A 20,422-nucleotide genomic window follows, 5' to 3' on the forward strand; every position below is an offset into this window, starting at 1 on the left:
TTGGGTGTTTCATTCCCTTGTATAAATACAACCAAGATTCCCTTGTATCATATAACTGTGCGTCCCCCAAATTTTAAAATATGAAAGGCTAAAGAAAAAACAAATGCACATACTGTAATGAGTTAACATTCATTATTTTAGTCATTGGTGGTAACACTACTAAAGATCAGCAGTAATAAGGAAGAGCTGAACAAATTTAGCAACCACTTTAACCTAATGGACTTTGACAATGCTCAGCCACTTGGGAATACACATGCTTTACCAACGCTCATGCAACATTTACAACATAGGCTATGTTCTGGGAATACAGCTCACAAAACTTTCAAATACTGAATTTTAGTTTGTTTTCTAACCACAAAGTAAACTTTGTAGTATCTAACAAGACTGACCATGAAAGAAATGTAGAAGATGCAAATTATCAATATTAGTGTTTTAGTTTTCTATGATTATATAACCAACCAGCCCAAAATTGAGTGGCTTAAAACTACTATTTTACTGCTCATGATTTTGTGAGTCAGGAACTTGTGCGGGGCTCAGCTAACTTTCCCTTTACCTTATCAAGCAGTTCCATTTAGCAGATGCCTGCTCTGGGATACAAAGTCTGTGGTGGCATTCCTATATCGGGAGCCAGGGTGATGACCAATGACTCCATGTGGCTTCCTGTCCCTGTGGTCTTACTCCAGGGGCTCTTTCTCCATACAAACTCTCTTTAGCAGGACAGCTTGTACTTTACAGGTCAAGGTACTAAAGAGGGATTAAAAAATTACTGATGTTTTGCCTTTGAGGATACAGTCTTTCCTCAAGTCTGAGCTTAGAATGGGTTCTTAGTCCATGTATTTTAGGGAATTTAGAGTTGGATGTTTGTATCTACATTTCTACGTGACATATTTCTATGCTTTCATTTTTGCCACATTCCTTTCCTATTCATACAATTAGCTAGGACATAAGTCTGTAATGTGTCTCTTAAATTGTTTGTATAGTTTGTTCTTCAATAATTTTATACAGAAAAGGTTCATGGTAATCCACGTTTCCAAATGATATTTTTTTGTCTTTTAAAAAAATATAAAAATATAACTTCACTACATTAAGTTGCTCCTTATTGCAAAGCACGTGTGATTTCTCTCTTCTATGGGATAGGTTTTCTGCTACACTGAGGCTTAGATGCTCTCTTTGGTTTTCATTTTTGTTGTGCTACTTTAAAAAAATCATGTTCGAGGCTGGGGATTTAGCTCAGTGGCATAAACACCTGCCTTGCAAGCAGGCGGTCGTGAGTTGGACCCCTGGTACTGATAAAAACGAAAAAAATGAAAAAGACAAAAAAAAATCATGTTCATGTTATTAAATGTGATAATACAGTGGTCACTGCTTGTCCTCGCCCAGGTACCTTCCCGCAACACGACCCTCATAAACTGCAGAACTCCTCTATTTTCCCGTTGAGGACAGATAAAATGTAAATCGGGAGCCAAATGTATTGGAAAGCCTCCCTCAGTGTTTACTTCCGGAGTCTCTCCCGAAAGCACTTCCGGGGTCATTTCCGGAAGTCACTTCCTGGGTCGAGAAGCGGACAGCCACCTTGCCAGCGCAAAGGAAGAATAAAGGGCGGCTGCTTGTGTTTGCCGCCCAGGCGCCCGAGGCAGGTTTTGCGCATGCTCTCAGGAAACGCTCGTAACTTCCTCTTCCGGTACGTTTCAGCCCGCGTCCTGGACCTCGCTTTGGCTGGGTGTGTGAGGCAGATGTTGTCCAGAGATCCCCAGAAGCGGGAAGGGTGTGCTGGGACACACCCATGCTTTATTCTGGATGTTCTCTTTCTGCTCTGGAGCCTTAGTTTCTGAAGACGCGAGGTGGGATGGAGAGGCTTCGGTTACCGTGGCAACTGCGTGCACAACGGCGTGTGTCTTTGGGGATCCCGGAAAGGAGCGTTTGAGTTCAGGCTCCTCAGAGTACAAAGTGGGTTGGATTCAAATCCACTTGTCGTGCAGACTTGTTCACTTAGCCACACGGTTCGATTTTAAAAGATTCCCTCTGGCTGCTCTGTAGGGAAGCGAGATCTGAGGGTACCAGTGAGGAAGTCTATGCCGAAATCAAGGCACAGTGTGGTGTCCTGAGCTGATGTACTGCTGTCGGGGTGCAGAGAGGGCCGAAAGCTGGAGACCCTCCGGGAGCTGGTAGGAGAAGCTCGCCTGTTCACTTTGACGTGGGGAACGAGCGAGGGGTCTCCAGATCACTTGCGGATTAATTGCGCACCGAGCCGGGCGTCTGACTGTCTCTAGCGTGGTCAGTCAGACTAAGTCCCTCAGTTTGTTTTCAGTCTTCACAGGGAAAGCGGTCGTAGGACTGCCTCGGGTTGTTGTGAGGATTAAGTGAATAATTTATAGGCCAGGGAGGTAGTAAGGACTTTGTAAGTAACTACTGTTAATGTACTCGTGACCTTGTTTTGTTCTGTATTTCGCTGTTCTCTAGATTTGAGCAGTTTTTTCAATCAGAGGGTGGAGTGTCTTAGGTCTTTATGTGTTCTGGACATTTAGTAATAATTCATTTTATGGGTCATTTTGGATATTGCCGAAATTTCATTTTGTACTTTGAAAGAGTTGAGAGATACAATGAATTTTGCAGGCCAATTCCCTTGAATTGATGGCAGTTTTTTCTCATAACTAGAAACCTGTGGGTTAAGATGCACCAAAGGTAACCGATACTGTGTTTTTGGTTTGGAACAGATATGAGTGATTTCAGTGAAGAGTTAGCAAGGCCTGGGTCAGAAGATGGCCAAGTGGAAACATCTGTGGTCTCTGGTACAGGAATGCACTTTCCGTGGCTTTGGAAGCATCTAGATACCGTCGGTAAGTAAATGGTATGGAGCCATGTTAGCTTCAGTGCGTGGAGGTGGTGAAATGCGGTACAGACACGGAGGGGATTGCCAAGCTGGGTCAGTTTTCAAGATAGGAATACTGTATGAGTCCCCCTGCTTGGGCTACAACCAAAAAAGAAATAATTGATTACTGTTTTTTTTAAAATCCTTTGTTTTTCAGTTAATAACTACAGCCTATGTTGTTAATAAACAAGAAGTAGTTGCTCTTTTTCAAAGTGGTCTTGCTAAATGCTTAGCATCTCTAGCCTGGCTGAATAGATTGGCTCATAGATGAATTTGGGGCACTTTCCACCGAGAAGCGCATACCTAACAAGTATGGAAGTTTCTGTTGAAATAATTCCTGATAGAATGATGATGTAATAGACGTGAAGAGGAGTATTTTCCCCCCATTTTTGTCAAACATAAACACACGCAAGTTTTTCTATGGACTAAAATCCCTGTAGGAATATATAAAAGAAGCAGCTCTGCGTTCACGTTGGGCAGCGGAGGTCTGGGAATACCTGTGATCCAGGACTTTCTCACTGCCCTGAAATGTCTTCCTTAGCTCTGCCTTGTCTCCCCTTGCAGAGATTCCTTGATTTTTGGAGTTTTAATTTCCATTACTAAAAATTTCACTCGTGTGTCTGTGTGTGTGTGTAACACTGAGAATTAAAGCCAGAGCCTTCACACCGATCTATACCCACGGCTCTTTTTTTTGGTACTGGAGAGCGAACCCACGACCTTGCTTGCACTTGCCAGGCAGGGCCGCTGAGCTAAATCTCCAGCCCTACCCATAGCTCTTAAATTAATTAATTGATGAATTTTGAGCTAGGGTCTCAATGTGCAGTTCAGGCTGGCCTTGAACTCACTTTGTTGCCCAGGCTGGCTTTGAATTGGCAGCAGTCCTCTAGCCTCAGGCTCTCAAGTGCTGGAATTACAGGTGTGCACCATCATACCCTTGTAAAAGCTTTGAAGTACTATCCCATTTGATGACCTCAGTAAATTAATCCTCAGCACAGGTACATTTTAAATGTGAGGAAACTGAAATGTAAAGAAGTAGTGGTAGCAGGAGTCAGATCTACTCTTGGGGGTGGGGTGAGGCTTTTTTCTTTTTCCTTTCCAGACAGCGTCTCGCTGTGGAGTTCAGGCAGGGCTCGCACTCACTGTGTAGCTGAGGACAGCCTGAAACTTGCAGTGACCCTTCTGCCTCTGCCCCCAGAGTGCTGGGATCACCACTGTGTACCGCCACGTGTTGACCAAATCCACTCCTGAGTAGCAGTGTCAGGAGGCCAATCCGGGTCTGTCTGATCTCAGGTTATACTGGCAGCCTCTGAGGTAGAGAGGTTCCTCTCACCTCTGTGTTGGCTCCAGAGCAGTCTTGTTTCAGGTGAATGAAAGATTGTTTATGAAGAAGTGTTTGTCAGTTTTCAGGGTGAGTTACCTGAGATTGTTGCCAATCTGGGCTGTCTGAGTGTAGAGCTTGTTAAATAAAGCTTCTGATTCAGCTGGCCGGGTGAGCTGCATTCTCCGTTTCCAGCTGTTTCTGTTTGTTTGGTATTGGGAACTGAACTCATGACGTTGAGCTTGGCAGGCAGGTGTTGTGCCCCTGAGCTAGATGCCCAGTCCTTCAAGCAGGTTCTAATGCCACTGGTTTCAGGATGATGCTGAGTAGCAGATGTTTTATCTGTATCAGTTTAAGAAGTACCTAGTCTGTAGCAGTCATCTGGTATTTTTTATTTATGTAAGCCCTACTTTGTCCTTATTCAAATTGTGTGCTGCCTTGCATAATTTTAAGTGATAATTTCTAGTACATAATAACATTTTATTTATTATTTGTTTATTTGGTACTGGGAACTGAACTCACAACCTTGAGCTTGCCAGACAGGCACTTGTGCCACTGAGCTAAATCCCCAACCCTATAATAGCATTTCAAATGAAATTATATTATTTTAAAATAGATTTGAGGGACTGTAAATAGCATAAAAATATAATTCCTTGCATCACCCATTTGAAAAAGCTTTTAATATGAATCTGCCCTTTTACTTATTTTTAATGTTTTTGAGTATTAAAATTTCTAATTAGTAGTTGTATGCAGTTATTCAAAATAAGTTTTGTTAAAATTTGAGTATTAAAAAGTAAATTCTAATGTTTCTAAATTTAATGTTAAAATAAACTTATTACTTTTTCCCAGTTGCCTCCAATAACTGATTATTCTTGTAGGATGAAAAAACATTCTGCATCAGTATGTTTTAATCTCGAGAAATTTGTTGGTTTTTGAGACAGGGTCTCAGTATGTAGTTTAGGCTAAACGTGGCCGCCTCCTGTGGTCCAGGAGGGCCTTGAACGCCTGCTGATCCTCCGGCATCAGCCTGCTGACTGCGGGGGTCACAGGGGTGTCTCGTATCCAGGTAACTGAGACGTTTTTAATCACATAGGGAAGTAGACCACAGAGAATGGAGTTTAAACAAACAGTGTGTCAGGTCTTTTACTCCTGAATTGTTCATGTGAAAATTGTGATATGATCTATTACATTATTGAAGCATTTTATAGTTTTGATAAGCTGAAATTGAAAATCATCTGACTTGCAGAAAGAGTTATTAGAATCATTCACTTTTAAGGCAGTATTTTCACTTTCGGGTGTGTAATGATTTCAGTTGAGGAGACCTAACTTCAGGCACAGCGCTCCCTCTCGGGGTGAGTCTAAGAAAGTGAGTATGAGGGAGCATTAAACCGACAGCTCGTTGCTTTCACAGCGCCCCAGCCTGGTCTTTGTGAGGTGCACAGGGACAGGCCTGCAGGGTCAGACATGTATGCAGGAAGGGAAGGGAGTGAGGAGGGACACATAGCCATGAGCTTAGGTACTCACGTGGTGGTGCTGAAACTGAGCCCGGCCCCCCTCATGCGGGGGTTGCCAGCTGTCTAGCGAGAAACACTACCTGTGTCACTCTCCTTCGCACTTGTGTTGCTGGGTAACAGAGATTCTGCCTGCCAGGCTGGACTGGCGAGTTCCACCCATTCCAAGGACCAGGGCCTGTGCTTTCGGGGACTTGTTTGAGAATTTTTCTCCAGCATTTAGTGCAATGTGAAAGTCTGAGTCAGGCTGGAAGTCCGTGGTGGCCCAGGTGGCTCAACAGGGCCAGCTTAGATTTCTGCTCTTTAGAAACGGTACGGTGTGGCCAGGCTCGCACCCAGGAAAGCTGGCCCTGACCTGGAGGCTGGGATGGGCAGGGAGCTCTCTCACCTGCGCTTGTCCAGGTGTTTTGAGCAGGTTCATCTTCCCGCTTTCTAGCAACCAGAGGGAAGAAGAAAAAAGACTTCGCTCAGACCACGGGTGCCTGCTTAAGCCTCATCCAGGAGGCGCTGCTGAAGCAGCGGTGGCAGCAGGCCGCCGAGTACATGCACAGCTACCTGCAGACCCTGGAGGACTCGGACAGCAACAAGAAGCAGATGGCGCCCGAGGTGAGTGGCTGCTGACAGCCAGGGAGCACAGTCCTGCAGGCAGGGTTTGGTCAGGACGACTTTTACCTGCTTCTCCTTAACAGGGACTGCAGAGTCTGAACTCTGGGTCCTCGAGTCCCCGACAGTGGTACACTCCAGTAATCGTCTCTACTTTCTGCCCCATCCCCAGGGTGTTTCCCGTCGTCAGACACAGTGCTTCGTAAAGTTCTGTGTTAAAATCATCTTCGATCCCTGCTTCTCTTCGCGCTTTGTGCCTGTTTCCTACTTTCTCCTCCAGCAGAGCTCTTTGAAAGAATTGTTCCCCTCCTTTACCCAGAGTGGTCACTTGTTTTGTTAAGTTTTATCAGGACATAATTAACAAGCCAATCATGCAGTTCACCGATGGAAAGTGCACAATTTAATTTTCTAAACGTACAACCCACAGCACCATCTGAATTTAGCATATTTTTGTCCTCCTCCAAAAGGAACTCTGTACTTACCTGCAGAGTGTCTTTCTCTGTCCGTGCGGTCCTGGAAGCCACTAACCTGTTGCTGCCTGTGCTGGACCTGTCCTGTGAGTGGCCTGTGCTATAGTGGACACAGTGGACGGCTATGCCATCCTGGTGTAGTGTTTGGGGGCTTTCCCAAGTTGTTGTGTAATTAGGACTTCATTCCTTGTATTGCCGAGTAACTGTCGTTATATGGTGTACTGTACCACGTTTTGAACCCATTTGTCTGTTGGTAGACGCTTGGGCTGTGTCTCATTTTTGTCTTATGAAGGGCGCTTCTGCGTGCGCCCCTGGGCATGTCTACATGGACGTGGCCTTCATTTCTGTGGGCGTGGACTCGGGAGTGCAGCTCTGGTCGTAGGCAGCCCTGCTGTTTCCTCCTTCTCAGGAGCTGCCACACCGCTCTCCATGGTGACCCCGAGTTAGATCCCTGCCAGCGCCCCTTGAGGCCTGGTCTCCACGCCCTTCCTGGCAGGGCACTGTCTGGGGATTAGGGAAGTGAAGTCTCCTCTCTTTCTGATGGGAAAAGATGTAGTTGTTACACCAAAGAACTAACATGTATTTCACAGAAGCAGCTGATTTAGAGTTCGCTTTAATTTACCTTAAAATTAATATTACTGAAGTGGTTTAGGGAAAAAAAGAGGTGAGAAAAATAGACATTTCTCCACTGGAAAAAGACCTCCAAAGTTTTGTCACCAAAGTTTTGATGTCCGAGGAGAAAATATTTTTATTAAAATTTACCCAGACACATGAAAATTCTGTCTCCCTCTCTCTATCCCTCTGTTTGTCTCTGCTCTCTCTCTCTCTCTCTCTCTCCATCCCTCTGTCTGTCTCTGTCTGCTCTCTCTCTCTCCCTCTCCCTCCCCCTCTCCTCCCCCTTCCCCCTCTCGGTGGTGCCTGACCAGGGCCTGCACACCAAGCTTCCTCCCCAGCCCTGTGTTACTGTGGTTTGAGGCGCCGTTGCTGAGCCACTGAGTTGCCCAGGCAGGGCTGGATTTGCGGTCCTGCTGCCTCGGCCTCCCTGAGAGCAGGGTTACTGGTGTGTGACACTGCCCCTGAGGCTCTGAACACCGGGGGAGGGGGGGTGTAGTCTGCAGGTGAGGCCGCAGGAAACCTGGGGCCTGTTGTCCCCATTCATGGAAGTGGACATGGGGCTAAGACCAGGGATGGAGCCAGAGTCCCTGAAACTCAAGTTTCCTGACTTAGTCTTCTTCCTGCATCGACTGAAAGTTTTACGTTTATTGTTATCCTACGCTATACTGTTATTAAATGTGGGATCACTACTATTTAGTTATTATTCTATTTATAGTTATTGTTCTCACTGTGTAGCCCAGGCTGGCCTCAGACGCTCAGGTATCCTCCTGCCTCAGTCTCCCAAGTGTGCTAGAATTATGTACGTGTGTCTCCATGCCCACAAGTTTTATATCTAATATGTACATTCACTGCCTGCCTTTTTTAGATTGCTAATTTAGTGGTACTACTATACTCACCTAGCATTTTATTTTTTATTTAAAAATTTTTTTTTGTTGTTCCAAGGATCAAACTCATGACCTAGTGCTTGCCAGGCAGGCACTTATGCCACTGAGCCAAATCTCCAGCCCAGTGTTTTTATTGTACATGTTACTTATTTTGGTTTTTGAGACAGGGTCCAGAAACATCTGTTCAGGCTGTCTTGCCCTCACAGTGTAGCTCCAGCTGGTGATGAACTCGTGGCAGTTTCCTGCCTCTGCCTCCCAGGTGCCGGCCTTGCAGGGAGCCCTGCTTTACCTGGTAGTTCTAGACTGACCCACTGGGGAGGAGGTTTGGTTACATAGTATGTGATACTAGTTTTAGTGGTAAACTGTCGTAAAGTACTCTTGGTAGTGGTCTCTAGGAGAAAGAATTGTAGGTCGTTTTTCAGTGTTCTAATCTGAAAAATAATCCAAGTCTATACATTTTGGCAGTACTTTCTGCTTTGACAGATTATATGGAAGCTTGGAAGCGAAATTCTCTTTTACCACCCTAAAAGCAGCGTGAAGACTTTCAGTGCCTTTGCGGACCAGATGAAAAACGTTGGCGTCCTGAATTATTTGAAGGTGAGCGTGCAGGCTCTGGGACCCTGCCTGTGCGACACGTGTCGGGTGGGAGAGGCTGAGGCCCGGGGTGGCACCCCGCTGGTGCACTGTGGTGCGCCCCGCTTCCTGCTGCAGGCGGCTTTCCTCCTTGGCCGCTGTGACTGCACTGCCGAGCCCTCGTCCATGTAGTGCTGCCAGGGGCAGCAGCCCAGCTTTTGTTCCCACGAGGACCTGGCCAGCCTGGCCCTGCGGCTCCTGAGTGTTCAGTCTTAGCTGTCCGGTGACCCTGGTGACAAGGGCTTTCCCTTGTCACGGTGCAGATCTCCCTGCAGCACGCGCTCTACCTGATTCACCACGGGATGCTGGAGGACGCCCACAGGAACCTCAGTCAGGCGGAGACGTGGCGGTACGGGGAGAAGTCGTCCTCCCAGGAAACCCTCATCAACCTCGTGCAGGCCTATAAAGGGCTTTTGGAATACTACAGTTGGTCTAAAAAGAAGATGGAGTTGTCACAGTGTGGTGAGTGCATCTGAGGGAGTTGTGTTCTTAAGAGACTGAAAGAGCCATCTTCAGCGTTACCCAGTCATCTCCCTGCGACTTCATCCAGACCGTGTAGAGGACAGGCATTTACTGGCCTTACGTTTTTGGTCATCCTTCATATTTCTTTGGAGGCAAGGTCTCACTATGTAGTTCAAGCTAGTCTTGAATTCACTATGTAGCGCAAGCTGGTCTCAAATTTATGGCAGTCCTCCTGTCTCAGCCTCCTGAGCTTTCGTGTGGGTCTTCTGATTATGAATTGAATAGATCCTTAACATGGGATAATTTTTAAAAATTACTTACCTTTGGGCAGATAAGGATGATTATGCTTATAGCACAGAAGCCCGAAATACATTCCGCCACAGCTGGAAGACATCTGTAAATTTTAGTTCACTGATTAAAACTCCTGGCGTTTGGGACCCTTTTGTGAAGAGTTACGTAGAGGTGAGTTGGTGTCTTATCTAATAATTTAGTTTGATTTAGTCCTAGGCCAACAGAAAATCTGCATGCCTGGTTTTATTGAGCATCAGGAGGTCAGTAGAGAGAGTTATACAATGAAACGAAAATTAAAAATAGAGACAGAAATGTGGTTTATCCCTTTTTTGGTCAGTTCTTTCTGTTTATTAACGCACTGTCAGTATTACTTTTGTCTCCACCATTGGGAACATGTCCTGGTCACTTACCTATAATATAAATGGCAGTGTAATTTTAAGCATCAGTTGTGTATTCTTGGGGCATTAAAAGGAAAAGGATCTTCTGTCGTTTGTGGGACATAGAAAGGATGCAGGTGGAAATCTGACACTAGGTCTTGGGATGGGTGCAGAGTGATGGCTTTGCAAGCTCCCAAGGGGTCCCTCCTCCAGGGGCCTTCACCTGGCCATTAGACATGAGCCTAGAATACTTGGCTTGCCTGGCCACACACCCGTTGCGGCTGAAGTAGGGGCGCTGAGGTCATTGGTTCGGTGTTTTAGTCACGAGTTTCCATGCCCAGAGGACTTTTGTTTCTTGTAGAACCATTGTTAGGTCCAGGTCACTGCATTTCCCAGTGACAGAGCAGTGTGGCACTAGGGTGGGACCCGGTGACCATGTGAGTGGCCCTGTTCGTAGCCAGTGGATGCAGACAGCAGCATTCACTGCTGTTCTCTCTGCAGTTTGTCAGTTTTGTGATTTGGTTTTTGCACCCAGCAGTAAAGTTGTGGCTCTTTTTTTGTACCTGTCTCAGAGAATCTGGCTACTGTAGTGTGGTTCATTTTATACAGATGCTGGAATTCCATGGTGACCGAGACGGGGCCCGCAAGGTCCTCACCAATTACGCGTATGACAAAAAGTTCCCGTCAAACCCAAATGCCCACATCTACCTCTACAGCTTCCTCAAGAGAGTGCGGGCACCGAGGGCCGAGCTGCTCAGAGCCCTGCAGGTATGGGGTGAATGGGGCTGGGGCTGTTTCCCAGACACAGCTGCTGCTGCTGTGGCCAGTGGGCTACCCCGAGGCGGGAGTGGCAGGGTCCTGGGCCCCCTGCCGCCTCTGGTTGGCCAGTTCTCCTTGGAAACTTCGAGAACCGACCCTGCTGCAGTTCAGCTTCCCTGGAGGGGCGCGCTTGGCCTCTCGCCTGAGTGCTTGGGTCATTTGAACAGAGGCAGCCGCTTCCTGGAGAGTGGGTGTGCAGCCTCTGGCACCTACCCTGTTCCCCTGCCTCATTTCCTCTCCCTTTCGTCCCCGCCCCGGCAGTCACCGTAGGTTAACTGTACCTTTTCCGGAATTTCATATCAATTTAGCTTCACAGCTTTTAGTTTTCGAAGGGGGCGACGTAGGCTCAGCACGGTGGGCATGTTGGTGGCTTCCTGCTGTGGAACGGGGCTCCACGGCACACCTCTGGGCCAGCCTTTGGCTTATTTTTACGCATGACCCTGCCCAGAAGACTCACATCACATCTTGGAGGGCATGGGTAGCTCCCTTTCTCTCGAGCCCTACAGAGAGTGGAGGAAAGTTCCTGTGCCTCTTCTTGAGTGAAACTTGTGGGCTGCGCTCTGAAGTGACAGTGTCCACTGGCTGTCTGCTCCCCAGTGGTGGGGTCGGCAGCACTGTGGGCCGCAGTCCTTCTGGTGGCTGTGTGCGTGTCTCCCTGTGGCTTTTGTTTGGTTCTTAATGGCTCGGGGGAGGGAGGGTCCTTTAATTTTTGTCAGATATCTCCCCATGTGTTGTGTGTTTTCATAGGGCGTTACTTACCTCCTTCCTGATCTGGAAGGCCGTGTCTAATCCAGGTGCAGTCCTTTGTTGCTGTGTGCATTGTGAACCTTGTCTCTCCAGTTGCGTCTCTGTTTTATTTTCTGTCTTGTCCTTTTGGTGCTGAGAATCGAACCCAGCATCGTGGGTGTGCTAAGCAGGCACCCACCTGCCGAGCTACAATTCCAGCCCCTTTCAGTTTCTTAAACTACCAGTGTCCTTCAAAGAGCAGAAATTTCTAATTTTTTTTTGTACCAGAGATTGAACTCATGACCGCACGCTTGCAAGGCAGGTGCTTACGCTGCCAAGCTAAATCCCTAGCAGAAATTTCTAATTTTGATGAAGTTCAAATTACTCATTTTTCTTCTGTTATTAGTGCTTTTAACCTAATAAATCTTTGGCTTACCTCAGGATAATAAAGAGTCTCTTGTTTGTTTTTCCTACAAGTGTTATATAGCTTTATGTTATGGTCTCTAGATTTTTAGCCTGTGTAAATTTTTTATTTTTCATATATATAGTGTTTTTACGTGTAATACAAGGAGTAAGGGTTAAGGTTGACTTTTCCCTCCTGGTTTCTTGAGAAGACTGTCCTTTCCTCTTGGGACCTTTGTTGGAAATCATTTGACCATATATGGACTCCACTGGGGAGTGAACGCAGGGCTTGTGCACTGAGCTGCATGCCCAATTCTTTATTTGTATTTGTATTTTTTGAACCAGGGGCTTATTAAGTTGCCCAGGTTGGGCTTAGATTTGAGATCCTCCTGCCTTAGCCTTCTAGCTGGGGTTTGCAGATTTAACTTTCCCTGTTGTGTAAAAGGATTATTGGAATATTTATTCCCTTGCCCTATTTTTTTTTAGTGCTGGGGGATCAAAGAATCGAACTCACAACCTCATGTTTGCCAAGCAGGTGCTTATACCACTGAGCTAAACCCTCAGCCCCTCCATGCCCTATTGTACTGCATTCCAGGGCATAGGGTCTAAAGTTGTTATCTCTGCTTTTTAAATTTTTGTTTCATGTACATATTATTCTGTTATCTCTCATGATCACTGAATCTTTTTCCTGTGTGGTTAAGTCCAGCTTCTGAAAATAAATTATTTTAAAGTTTTAAGTGTGGATGGATGTGTGTAAGACACAAATGAAAAGTCTGTATCAGTTTCCTCCTGAAATACTGACTATCATGATGTTGGGAGGAGTTTTTAAAAGAGCTTTAGAGAGCAGCTTTCTATCCTCAAAACCAGACAAGAGCAAAGTCCTTGATTTCATTTATGAGGACATTTTAGCTAATGAGAACTGTATTTGCAAGTAAAGTAAAATTGGAGAAATGTCTTCACAGTGTGTAAACTACAAATCTTTCTTCCAGATTTTGTATCAGATTGTACCGTCTCATAAACTGATGCTAGAATTCCACACGTTACTGAGAAGATCAGGTAAACCACTCTCGTTTTGTTCCCCTCGGTGCGGGTAGCAGTAGCCCAGGGATCAGCAGGCATCACAACTACCCTGCCCATTTCTGGAGGCCGTGTTGGCCTGGGGCCGGGGCTGAGGTCTCATCTACGGCTGCCGCAGTGCCGGAGGGTGGTGCTGTGCCTGTAACAGGGACCGCGTGGCTGGCAGAACCTATGTCCCTGGGTCTGTACCCCTGCTGAAGAGCACTGGGTGACAGTTGGTGGAAGGCAGATGGCTTCCATTTACATAATTCGCTTCACTTAGTCTCCTGGACATCAGATGCTCAGGAGAGGGACACGTTTCCTAGAAGTCAGTCAGCTCGCAGGGCCCCATTGGTACAAGGACTGTGTTGGTTCCCCTCCTAAAGTAAGTGAATTACCCAGACAGGGCGAACCCTTTACATGCTGTTCTGGGTCAGAGGATCAGACTCTTCACCTGACCTTGGAGCTCAGAGCTTGTTACTGAGTGCTGTAGCTTCATCGCAGGGCTGTGTGTGCAGTGAAGTGTTTTAAACTCTTCACCGAAGCAGCAGGCTTACAGATAGCACTGTTCGTCAGCTGTGTCTTCTTAGCTTTGGGCACTTCTCAGTGCCTTTAGAAAGCTGAGCTAGGGGCTGAGGGTTTAACTCAGCGGCGTAAAGCGCCTGCCTTGGAAACAGGCAGTCGTGAGTTCAATCCTGGGTACCGATAAAAACAAAAAAGACCAAAAAAAAAAAAAGAAAGCTGAGCTGTTACGTCTATTGCAGACAGAGAGGAGCACCGTAAGCTCGGGCTAGGAGTGCTATTTGGACTTCTGGATTTTGCTGGATGCACTAAGAATATAACTGCTTGGAAGTACCTGGCAAGCTACCTGAGACAGATTTTAATGCAGTAAGTAGGAGACACTGCTTTTATTACTAAGTCATTTGCCCATGTTTTAGATAATTGTGATTTTTTTAAAACTTCGTTTGCTCATGTCTGTGGATTTCCTGAGCTATATCATCAGCTGTTTTCTTCTGGATACATCAGAAGCTAGAAAACACAGGCCTAAGGTTATCCTAAAAATTCTATCAAGATAATTTGTATCAAAGTAAGTATTACACCTTATAATGAATCTGTTGTGAGCTGGGTGTCAGCCAGGCATGGTGGTGCACACCTGTAATTCCAGCACTGGGGAGGCTGAAGCAGGAGGGTCACTGTGATTTTGAGGCAAGCCTGGGTTACACAGTGAGTTCAAGGCCAGCGTGAACTATGCAGCAAGCCCTCTCAAAAAAACAAAACAAAGCATAACAAAAAAGTACCTGTGATCATAACATCACTAGAGCCACATTTTGAGTAAAAGCAGTGGCTTTAACTTTCATTTTGTGTATGAGAAAAAGGACTATTGCAGGGTTATGCTCTGCTTCATTTTATTGTCCATTTTATTGTCTTCATCTATTGTCCAGGGAAACTGCCCTCAGCTTAGCTGGGAAACTTCCTGTGAACTCCAGCTAAATGTAGATTGTGACAGGATGGATCTGTTCCCTATCACCGAGCTTCCTTTTTGAAATTTTTTTCCAGGAATCATCTTGGATGGGTCCAGGAAGAGTGGAAGTCGAGGAGAAACTGGTGGCCAACCTTCCACTTCAGCTACTTTTGGGCAAAAAGTGATTGGAAGGAAGATAAAGACTTGGCTTACGAGAAAGCATTTGTAGCTGGAATGCTGTTAGGAAAAGGTTTGTGTTTTTGTGTTCATTTCCTCTTGTATAGCTTTAGCAGTTGATCATATTTCAAAATGTGACCATTTTTTCACCTCAGAGCTTGCTTTAATATGGTGCCTAATACTTGAGAATGTAGCTTATCTTAGTAATTTTCTCATCATGAGGACAAAGTATCCAGTTCCCACAAATTATAGGAGGGGAGACTTACTCTGGCTCATGTCTCAGTCCGTGGTTGACTGGCTCCAAGGCAGAAGAGTGTAGTACAAGGGCCTGGAGGAGAGAGCTGCTCACATCATGGGAGTCAGGAAGCAGAAGAGGAGGAGCAGGGGCATGGGGAGATCCATTACCCTTTGATAGTGCAGGTCGCGCCCCAGTTGCGGGCCTCTTCTGACCAGGTCCATGTCCTAACAGCAGGTCAGCTGTCATGCCCCGTGATTCAGTGACCTTCCAAAAGCTCCACCTGTTAGCACCTGCTGCCCTTGGGGGGTCACTCTTGATCTAGACCACACCCCAGCCCCCAGAAGACTTACATGCATACAAAATGCATTTAGTCCAGCTCTTAAGAGTTGCCAAAGTCCTGACAGCTCCAGCCCCACTGGAAAGGCCAATTCCAGAGTCTCCTCTGAGTGAGACCCCAGGCAGACGCATGGCTATGAGCCCTGTAGAAATCAGGGTAGTGAGGATGTGCAGTGGTCCAGGGTAAACATTCCCATTCCTGGAAGAGGAATGGACCAGACAAGACTGAAACCGGCAGGGCGCCACAAAATCCTGTAGTTCCACATCCAATGCCCCGAGCAAATCGTGGCCGTGAGATAAAAACTCCCAAGGCTTTGGACCATCCTGCTCTTGAAGCACTATCAGGTGTGGCCATGGTGACCTCTGTCTCGGGCTAACTTTGGTCACTGGCTGGCCTTCAGCAGATGACCCACTTCCCTGGTTCTCCAGCTTCCTGGGGTCTCCACTGCACTGTCAGCTTCATGTGCAGCATCACACACTGGCCTCCCAGGGGGCGCACTGCCTGCCTGCCGTGGCCTTTCCTGAAATCTGGATGGATGCTTTCCTGAGTCCACAACTTGTGCAATCTGAATCCCTATAAAAGCAGCACCACGTAGATGACGCGAGGTCTGTTGCCAGCTTGAACAGTATCTGTACCACTTGGAGAATTGCTGCAGAGGCCTCTGAGTGCCTGGATGGCTGAACCTTGAGCAGGAAGTTCTGGGGGGCCTGGGGAGCCCTTCTCAAGCAGGATGCTCTGGGTCTGTCTCCTCAGGTGGAAGCTGCACAGCTTTGAGCCTTGAGTCCCCGATGGGTGGGTCTGAGGGTTTCTGAGATCCCTCAAGGTATCTTTCCTGTTTTCCCGATGGAACATTCTTGGCTTCTTTTTAATACTTACCTTTTCAGCAACCAACCTGTCCTGGGCCAAAACTTTATAGTTCCTGTGTCACAGGTACTTCCTGTCCGGCCTCCAGCAGAATTTTTCAAATTACTCAGCTCTGGTGTTGGTCCTGCTTCTGCTGGCAGATAAGGCTAACAGCTGCCTCCAGTATCCGTGCCACAGCTTCAGCTCACCATCGGCTGCCTTGACATTGCTTCTGCCAGAATTGGCCTTAATCTGTCCTCCAGCAGTCTCAGGACATGAACAAGATGTAGACAGATTATTTTTCCAGAGCTTAACATAACAAGATTTTGAATCTCAAAGCAATGGAGACCTTGTTTCCAACTGAAATGTCCTAAACCTGGCTTTTATTGTTTGCATTTCTCTGAGCATTCTGGTCCTCTGCACTCTGACCAGAATCTTCCATCAAGCTTGGCGTACAGCGTTCTGTGGCTTCTCTAGCTCTCAAGGCCTTTCCAGACTCTTCCCCTCCACCAGTTCCAGAGGCTTTCCTTCAAGGGCCTGCCTGCCTATGAGGCCTTTGGGGACATTCTTAACATAAACTATGTTGTGGTTCCCAAGGCCCCTGCAGTCAGCTGTAGTGTCCCTTGATCCAGTCACCCTGCCAAAACCCTGCCTCTGAGGAGGAGTATTTGGGGAATATTTTTGAGTTAAACCATGTAGCTGTCCAGTGGGGACAGGTGAGGTGCTTGTAAGGGCTCCCTGTGGGTGGAAGCAGCAACTCCACATTGCTGGTTATGACCCATTGTTGTGCTGTGACTTGGCTACGCCGTGACGACTGTCCTCTCAGTGACCATTGGTCCTTGCTGCATGGGAAGTTTACAGGACTATTTTATTACGTTCTTTAGTTACCTCTTTGCTCTTTAATACTCTTTTATGTTTACTCACATATTCCTGTAAGAGGGAACATTTTCTCTCCTTACGATAAAAAAACAGAACAGAACAAAATTGGTGTTTCTAAAATGGAATATTTTGTTAAAAAAATTTTACCTGGTTTGTGCTACTAAAATATTGAGGCGTGTCCAGTGTTGAATTGAAACTGCCACAAAATATGTCCAGAAACGAAAAACGTGACCCTTCCTGTGCCCACCCAGAAGCGTTGAGGGTAGCCTAGAAACCGCATATGGGCCTTTGTGAGGTGGACCGGAAGGTCTCCGTGCCCAGGAGGTGCTGCATCCTGGTCCAGCTCTGGAGTGTGCTGAAGCCATGGGTAAGAGACAGGGGTGAATCATCCCGCAGTCGCTAACTGGGATGCCAGAGTGGGAGACACTTCACAAACATGGGAGTAGGTCCTAAACACTTGATAAGCATTAAAACTTTTTGCATGCTTTTTGTTTGGTTTTTAGGTTGTAGGTATTTTCGATACATTTTAAAGCAAGATCATCAAGACCTATGGAAGAAAATCAAGCGGATGAAGAAATCAGTGAAAAAATACAGCATTGTGAAACCAGCCGCATGACATTAAATTCCAGTCATTTCTCAGTTACAGCCAGAGTGGCAGCTCAGTACTTACTAAATGTATTTATTTGATGTTTTGAGAAAGTAGTTTATATAACTATAAACGTTATTTTTATACTTTTTGTATTTCATTTTGTTGTCAGTTATAGCTGACGAAAAACTCACTGCCCTTGCTCTTTGTAAACGGATGCATATTTTCTCTGTTTTGTGATGTTGAATGCACTATTTTTAAAGGAATGATTCCCCAGATGGAAAGAACACTTGTTGAATTAGAGCTGTACAGCCATTGTTGTTGCGGATACCTGGCTTCATGCTCTTGTGTAATAAACATGTAGTCGGTGCTGGCCGGAAGTGAGTTTGCTTTTTTAGAGGCCATTGACCCCTGAAGGAAGTGTCGGTGAGTCCAAGGAGGAGCTCTGGAGAGAGGTGCGCAGAAGAGAGCTGGGCAGAACAGGGCCTCTGGGTGCAGAAGGGTGTCGGGGAAAGGCAGCAGCCTCGGCGGCACTGGCTCTGGCTCTGGGCCGGGGCTGCCTGGCACTGCGGGCGGGCCATGTGCGTGAGAACTCGAGTACCGTCCCTGCTTCTCGGAAGCTGGGACGTAAAGCAGTGTCTCTGGCTTATTTCTTACTGTAAATTGTCTTCAAGAAAATTGGGGGACAGATTCTGCTTTGTTAATCATTCATATCTCAGTATTTACACTTTAAGTGAAGTCCGTCAACAAAAGTGCAAAGAGCCTTGCACCACTTGTGTGAACAGGACCACGCTCCCTGAGCCTGAGGGGGCCACACCAGTGCCACAGCACAGCGGGGCCAGCTCTGCCTCTGGGAGTGGTGACTGGTGATACCGGAGTGGTGGACAGGCTCTCAGGCCGCTCCCTTCCACTCCTACAGCTCCAGCCCAAGCTGTGGTCAGGACTTGGCACTCTGAGGGCACAGGAAGGGAAGAGAGGCAGACCGAGGCCGTGCACTTCTGGGGTCCACCAGTGCTTGCTTTCGGGCTCATTATGCCTGGGGTTCCTCTGACTTCAGTGGAAAGGGTTCTGGGTGCCCTGAAAACCAGTTCTGGGTGAATAACAGGGCCAGAGCTGCTTGAGCACTTGGGTTTACTTGGCACCGTGGCTTCTTCCTGTCTCCCCACAGGAAGGGGGTCCTGGGGCGAAGTGACTCGCAGGGTCACAAGTGAGCTGGTGCTGGCCCAAGACACTGTCCCAGGCGGTGTGGTTCTGAGGGTCCTGGGCCCAGGTGTTCGGGCCCCCCAGGGAGTCAGCTTCACCGCAGGTGGAGGGCCGAGGACAGGAAAGACTGAGGGGGCCTCAGCCCGGAGGCCACAGCTAGGTTAGATGCTGTCTTTACTCTCCCCACTCTTCTGTGGGGCCCTGTGGCCTGAGCTACCAGGTAACCAATAGCTGAAGGATCCATGGCTTGCTAAATCACCCTGGAGTCAGCTGAGCACGTGCCAATGGGAGTGACTGAGTGCCTGCCGCGGGAGGTCATGCCACGCGCAGGCCGAGGAGACAGTGTGTCCTGGGGTGCTTGGGTGGTGTCTTGGGCAGCCTAGTTTCTTCTGTAGAATGGAGGCAGTTGACTTTGTCTCGGGTTGCTGTGATGCAGTATGGGACTGGGATAATGATAAGCAATAAATGTTAACTGAAGAAGCCATGCATGATGGCCGCGTTAGGTTACTGTAGCAGAAGCTGGATAAAAAAACTTCGTGTCCTCTGCCTTCCTCTGGAGACCTTGGACATGTGCACTAGAGCTGCGGAGACACCGTTGTTGTGTGTGTGCATTGTGAAATGATTAGTCAGGTCAGTAAAGGCATCCATCACTCTGCAGTTACCATTCTGTGCATGTGTGTGCGTCTGTGTACATGGCAGGACTTAACATCTGTCTTCTCGGCAGAGCACATGTGTGGCACAGTCGATATCCCCGTCATGCTGACCATTGTGATTTCTCCAGAGAGCTTCCGTGTTGCATCAGAGACTAGGTGCCATTCAGCCGGCATCGTGCCATTTTGCCATTAGCCCCTCTGCAGCCCCTGGCGGTCACCAGTCTTCTCCCAGCTTCTGTCAGTGTGACACTTGGATCCCACACACAGGAGAGGCCATGTGGTTTTTCACATCTCACTTGTTACTGTAATGTGCTTCACCTGCGTCTGCTTGTAGCCCCCCAAAGAGCCCCTTTCTGTGACTGGGTGGCACAGAAATGCCCACACTCCACTTAGCTGACAGCACTTGGCAGCGCTGCAGTGAGCACAGGGGAGCAGGCAGCTTTGATCCGAGTTTCCAGTCCCTTGGATCCACAGCCGCTGGCTCTGCCTTTAATGATTGGAGGAGCCCCACGCTGTGTTCACAGAGTTTCTCACTTGGCTCCCTGGCAGTGTGCAGGGGTGTCCTTTTTCCACACCCACACCAACACTTCCTTTGTCTTTCAGGTACAGCTAGTAGATGCGAGATGACCAATCCTTATGGCTTGATTTGCATTTCTCTGAAGTTTGGAGCCGTTTAACCCCGTGCATATGCCCGCTGGTTACTTGAGTTTCTCCCGGAGGTGTGTACTTAGGCCTTTTGCCCACGTTTAAAAATCAGGTTGTATGTGTTTCTGGTATTGAGTTACATAAATCCTCATGTGTTTTGGATATTACCACATTATTGGATGAACTGTGTCATATGTGAATTCCGTCTCAGGAAAGCTGTCAAGGAGGGTCCACTGTCACTCAGTCCCACAAGAAATTCGGGCCCAGACTTTCTGTGTGTTGTCTGGAGGAAGAGCACATTTTGGGCCCAGCTGATTGCCTGTATTTGTGGTGTGCGGGCTCCTTCTGTGGGGTGATGAGCAC

At 47.3% G+C, this 20,422-nt stretch overlaps 1 protein-coding gene across 7 annotated transcripts; it reads left to right on the top strand.

The window, feature by feature from the left end:
- The first annotated feature begins 1,544 nt into the window (after positions 1–1,544).
- On the top strand, positions 1,545–20,232 carry Taf1a (TATA-box binding protein associated factor, RNA polymerase I subunit A). Of its 7 annotated transcripts, none has more exons than XR_010043258.1 (12): positions 1,688–1,947; positions 2,715–2,837; positions 6,135–6,304; positions 8,754–8,867; positions 9,167–9,365; positions 9,697–9,827; positions 10,643–10,801; positions 12,970–13,036; positions 13,801–13,924; positions 14,594–14,748; positions 17,224–17,339; positions 17,476–17,938. XR_010043258.1 is itself a non-coding variant. In XM_005005589.3 (12 exons), the coding sequence occupies exons 3-12, from the start codon at positions 2,717–2,719 to the stop codon at positions 17,586–17,588; spliced, it is 1,353 nt and encodes a 450-aa protein (XP_005005646.1). In that variant the 5' UTR covers positions 1,688–1,947; positions 2,038–2,165; positions 2,715–2,716; the 3' UTR covers positions 17,589–17,938. The 7 variants fall into 7 exon arrangements, 6 of the variants coding, with proteins under 6 accessions (XP_013013153.1, XP_005005646.1, XP_023422740.1 ...); XM_005005589.3 differs by lacking the exon at positions 17,224–17,339 and adding an exon at positions 2,038–2,165; XM_013157699.3 differs by lacking the exons at positions 1,688–1,947; positions 17,224–17,339 and adding an exon at positions 1,545–1,681.
- Positions 20,233–20,422: the final 190 nt, after the last annotated feature.

This window comes from Cavia porcellus, unplaced genomic scaffold, assembly GCF_034190915.1.
Source record: "Cavia porcellus strain 051 isolate PalLab524CR breed Dunkin Hartley unplaced genomic scaffold, mCavPor4.1 scaffold_26, whole genome shotgun sequence".
In the NCBI taxonomy this organism is placed as follows: domain Eukaryota; kingdom Metazoa; phylum Chordata; class Mammalia; order Rodentia; family Caviidae; genus Cavia; species Cavia porcellus.

Coding starts and splice junctions, on each gene's coding strand:
- Taf1a (XM_013157699.3), top strand. CDS start 2,717: ATGAGTGATTTCAGTGAAGAGTTAGCAAGGCCTGGGTCAGAAGATGGC. Junction 2,838..6,134: donor GAAGCATCTAGATACCGTCG/GTAAGTAAATGG, acceptor CCCGCTTTCTAG/CAACCAGAGGGAAGAAGAAA. Junction 9,366..9,696: donor GATGGAGTTGTCACAGTGTG/GTGAGTGCATCT, acceptor ACCTTTGGGCAG/ATAAGGATGATTATGCTTAT.